General features: G+C 40.2%; 1 protein-coding gene across 1 annotated transcript in view; it reads left to right on the top strand.

The window, feature by feature from the left end:
- The window catches only part of LOC118339902 (glycophorin-C-like), a 5,115-nt gene extending 3,016 nt beyond the window's left edge, over positions 1-2,099 (top strand). The window contains exons 3-4 of the mRNA XM_035677715.1: positions 1,081-1,122; positions 1,506-2,099. Of these exons, the coding sequence (XP_035533608.1) occupies positions 1,081-1,122; positions 1,506-1,699 (236 nt within the window). The 3' untranslated portion in view covers positions 1,700-2,099. The remainder of the gene's footprint in view (positions 1-1,080; positions 1,123-1,505) is intronic.
- The last annotated feature ends 3,344 nt before the right edge of the window (positions 2,100-5,443 follow it).

Raw genomic sequence — 5,443 nt, 5'->3', positions numbered from 1 at the left:
AACAGCACACTGTAGAGACAGGAAGAGACACTGATTTCTGACTGGAGGGGGCTTTAAGCTTTGAGAGAGCTGTTGCTGGCTGTAGCCTCATATTTGGTTCCCAGACATCAAAAGTGGCAAGAAAGCAAATAAGCATATTTTCCAAAATATCAAACTGTTCCGTTAAGGTATCCCAATCAACTAATTGTACATCATGATGATGGGGAATGCACAGTATTTGACACAAGGACATGACACATGAGCTCTCATTAGTCGTACCTGATAGATCTGATCTTTGGGCCTAAAGCTAAAACTGAACACTGACATTAGACATGGGCCTGATCGCTCAAGCGGTCTGTTGCTTTTTCAACATCAAACAGTGATCGAACATCCAACAGATCAAATGAAACAATTTCTTTGTCCACAATGCTCATGGAGAAGTACACGATGAAGATGACCCAATGGCACGTGAGCAGGAGTGGGTTTGAAGTGAGTAGTGTGTACATTAGTCTTAAAGGGCCATCGCCTGTGCATTGTGTGTTTGATGGCGTTTAAAGGGTTAATGCTTCACAAGCATTCAGCTTCTTTTTTTCCCCATAAAAAGCTGACGTGTGCACACACACACCGACGAAAGAGCAGATGGGGTGAGACAAAGTGAACAAAGGGAGCAACAGAACAGACCGAGGAACAGCAAGAGAGAAGGTGATGGAACAAAAAAGAAGAGACTGGAAGAGGATGTCACCGCGGGTGACACCCTTCGTTATTTCCTACACACACTCATCATCAGTTCACCAACATGGCAGGAGGCTCTAAATTAAGGTAGTCCTGTATGGGGCTAATGTATGTGTACAATTAATGTGAGATCCCACACACTGTATCACCTCATAGCAGGGTGGACACATTTATGGGGCGGCATTCAAGGACTGGGCAGGTTGGGCTGGAGAAAGAAAAGTGATGAACATATAGTGTTCTGTTTTATCGCTTCCCAAACATTCAAATTATATATACATATATATTATATATTAGCTGTTTTTTTCAACCCCTTTCTGAAGAGCTCTGAATTTATGTTTTTTTTAATTGATTTAATTAATGTTTTTACAGGTATCATCACAGGCGGTGGAGATTTTGCAGCCTTAATTGGAGGTGAGGAAGTGAATGTTTTACCTGATTATGTCTGATGATTCGAACAGCTACGAGACAGACTGGTAGAAATGGTTTATTTTTAGATAGTTTTAAGTCTTCTACAGTGTATTTGTCCTCTCTTAAAGCAGAAGCTGAATTTAAACCCAGATTATGAGCCTTATTTGACCGGCTGGTTTTCAAAGATCGTGATTTTGACTTTTTTCAGTGTTTAATTAGAAGAGATTACTGGCAGACACAAGTAGAATTTAGAAATATAATTAGTTGTATACACTGGAAACGAGGGAGATTCCAGACTCCACAGACAAAATGGAGAATTGTAAATCTCAGTGATTATGTGTCAGATCTTTCAGTGACCTCCTCGACATTCATACTCCACTTTCTAGGGGTCGTCGGTGCACTGTTGCTGCTGCTGATCTGTACTACAGCTCTGTTGCTGTGGTGTCTGTCCAGACATAAAGGCTCGTACGTCACCAATGAGACGGACGATGATGACGACATCGATGGTGACGACGAGTCTGTGGGCTCTGATACAGCCCTCCAAAGCAGGGAACCTCTGAAGGCCAAAGAGGAGGAATAAACCTGTGATACAGACTTCAGTTGTGATGTTGAAGACTAAAGAGCTTTTTTAAAATTGGAAGTCACATAAAGCTGCGTGAAGCAACTTTGCACATCGCTGCCACCAAATAGCATCAAGACGTAACTGTTTGGGCCACACCTGCCAACATTTAGCTTTCAAAGTACGAGAAATCAACCCTACGGGCTTTGTAAAACCCCTGGACACTATCCTGGTGCTGCAGATAGAAAAGGAAACTGTCTGTATTTAGATTTGTTTGGAGAAACTCAATGAGCTCAGTGGTTCCCAGCCTTTTTCCTTTCTATCACTGAGTAAACTGACTATATTTTATGGATATTTATATTATATTCAATGTGTAACAATAACAGTAGAGAGCAGCTGATAAACTGTAAAACGAACCCAAACAGTGAACACAATAACTGCAGGAAGTTTGTGCAAAACAAGTTTTTATGATATTTTTAGTAACTTTCTATCCAACAATCATACAGACTTAATATGCGTCTTTTTTGGCAAATTCAATGTTTTCTGCTCCCTGATGTTTGGCCTTTTCTATTAGCTCTTTGTAGTTTGAACTGCATATAGTTGTAATGCAAGACAGGTTGCCTTCAAAGTTTAGATATTAAATAATCTAAACTCTAAAAATAACACGTTTTCTTACACGCCTTAAAATCAAAACCATAAAGTCAGCCATTTTATTTCAGTGACAGTGACAAAACGTCACTCTCATGCAAGATTTTCTCACTAACCAATTTCTAATGTTAATATTCTACATGATCTATTACTAATGTAACTATCACTAGCAGTTGCCTCATTGAAATGTGGGCACACATCACCTGATTTTTATTGATCGGACAGTGCTATTGATTTTAAACCAGCTGATTATTTTTCTTGCCTCGGAGCAGAAACATCCACCACTTTATCAAAATCCAGATGACAGAAGGGGAAGCTTCAGGGTGCGAACTACAGAGGAATCAGGACTCCCCTTCGGAGGGGCTGTGAAATACTGAGAATATCAGCCCCTCCAGGATTTTGAGGGCTTTTTGGGGATTGTTGTGACCTGATTTCGATTAATGTTTTTATGTTTTTAGGCTTTTTTTCTTTGCAATCGAATTGCTAAATTGAAGGCGACTGTTTGGAGGGTCAGTGTGAGACACACAATCTGCATCTTAAGCACTACAAACGAGGAAGTGTTTGCAGCTTCCTGGAGGGACTGCCATGTGCTGTTTTTTGTCCCGCATTTATATTTTTCTGCATCTTCATCATCAGGGATTATACATCCACTATGATGTAGGATTAGTGCTGATGAGTGTGACTAATCACTAATTCACTTTAAAAAAGACACCGCTGATCTTAAATCACTTCTGAAGTGTGACAGCCCGATATCATTACCTTCAGATCAGAAAATATCAGAAAATATCAGAAAATATGTCCCTCTCATTCCCCTGAAAGCCGTGGTTTGCACAGTGTTTATTCCTTATTCACCTGGAGGCAGGTTCACTGCTGGCTAACACAAACCCGAATCTATCTGCCACAGAGGAAATATTTTAAAATACCTACAACTGGTAGAAAAAGTCCTGTTGCAGCAGTGGGTCTTTGACTCCTGCCAGAGAGAAACATCCTGAGAGCAGAATTTAACGTTTTGACTGATTCTCCCCCAAAAGGCTTCTCAGCTTATGAAAATAAAACCAGTGCAGCTTTAAAATAACTGAAATCACAGCTCTCAGTCTGAAATCTTTGAAGATCCAGTTATCACCTGTTCACATGCGTCACATTTGCTGAATCATATGTTAAAAGCTTTACACCTCCTGTGACTATTCCAGCAGACAAACGTCCAACCAGAGTCTGGGAAGTCCAATTGACCAACTGACCAGACACCGGGAAACATTTAGGATCACCTTAACTCCAGGCAGTTTGTGATTTTCCACCCTGGTTCATAAGCTCATAACAGCGAGTAACTCTGACTAACAAACCACACTGTTATGAATCAGCTGGGAGGAATAGTCTGTGTGTAAACACTTGGCCAAGAGAGTTTATGTGGTAATTTTCCAGCCTGAATTCAACCCACAGGGATGTTTTTTCTGCATTTTTGTAACAAGTAACTAAGTTTTTCAATAAATAGGAAGAAAGGATCAAATAGAAGGTGAAAAGGGCTTTTAGACAGAAGGACACTGTTGTTGTTAGAAATAGAGTGATTTTATTATCTTGTCATATCTGTTTTAAGCCTTTGTTTATTAATTTACTAATAAAAATCTCTTCTTGAGTCATTTTACATACTAACAGTTTGTAATAATAAAGTTTACACTTTTTTACACAATGCAGTTTTTTATTTTTGTGTGGATTCAGAGCTTCAGTGTGATGAAGATGCTTCATCATCATGATTTTGTACTGCTCCATCTAGTGGTCAACCCTGTTTACTGCACTTGTTATAAAACGATCCACCACCATCCACACAAGATGTCTCCTGCACTGGAGTAGGAGACATCTTGTGTCCAGCAGGAAAACTTTAGAAATTAAATAAATTTAATAAATATAAAATTAAAAATAAATTCATAGATTCTGGGACCTTTGGTGAGGTAGAAGTAGATGACTTTTTAAGGATTTTAATGTGGAAACATGGACCCCAGTCTGCAGAAGTATTCAAACACACTATAAAAACATTTATACCACATGCAAAAAACTGCATGGTTTATGCCCAACGACTGCATGGGATTAGCATAAAGTGGGTCAGTCTGTAAGAAGGAGACTTGTGGGTACCCATAGAACCCATTTTCATTTAGATATCTTGAGGTCAGAGGTCAATGAAAACGGCCATGCCAGTTTTTCCATCGCCAAAAAACTTCCCAACACGTTAGCACAACATGGTTGGTACCAATGAATACGTTAGGTCTTCTATTTTAATGTGATATATGATAGCTTTAAAACAGAGGCAGAGGTAAGGATGAGGTGACCAATCAGCTGGTCAGTGCCACCCGTCTGGAAACAGCCCTGTACTGATGGCTACAAGTAACAGAAGCTGAAGGCACTAAGACGGTCTGGTGGTTATGAACCTTATAGAGACTGTAGAAGTGGACAGCGATGAGACAACGAGTGCTGGTGGATGTAAGTCTCTGAGGCTGATGGTAATAAAGAAAGCTGCAGATCCAGAAAAGCAATGAAGATGTTGATGGTAGCACATACTTGGGTCAATAAGTCACAGCTGGTAGCAACAACAGCAGGTTGATGGAAATTAGGCACTTAGGGAGTAAACGGTGAGTGCTGTCGGCAGCGAGGTTTGTTTTTCTTCTGTCTGCCTTCTTGAAGAGTCTCAATCTTGATGACTAATACCTTCGGGTAAACCGTTACCCAACAGAGATCAACTCTGTCCAAACCTTCGTTTTGGGGAGAGCAGAGAGCATCCTGTTGGTGCTGCCAGACTCTCATTAACAGACGGATGGCTTCAGTGTATGTGTGTGTGTGTGTGTGTGTGTGTGTGGTCCTGCCAGTTTCACTTCAGCCTGCCTTGACGTCTTGCCAAGGTGTCTGGGATTTTGTTTTGGTTTCAGGACTTCTGGTAATTGAATCATGAGCAACAACACAATAGAAACCGGAGTAAAGATGCAGAAACTGTTCTCATGTTGTTCAGTTTGAACCCTCAAACATTCACGAGAACATGCAGAGAGAACTTCTGAGCCACAATTCTTGCTTTGCAGTGTTTTAATTTTTATTAAGAGTATTTTTTTATTTATGCAGGAGAATAAATTATACTAT

Source organism: Morone saxatilis, unplaced genomic scaffold (genome assembly GCF_004916995.1).
Source record: "Morone saxatilis isolate NCDOM2014 unplaced genomic scaffold, NCSU_SB_2.0 Contig6, whole genome shotgun sequence".
In the NCBI taxonomy this organism is placed as follows: domain Eukaryota; kingdom Metazoa; phylum Chordata; class Actinopteri; family Moronidae; genus Morone; species Morone saxatilis.
The sequence above is the reverse complement of the archived record's forward strand: the minus strand, read 5'-3'. Positions and strand labels throughout refer to the sequence as shown.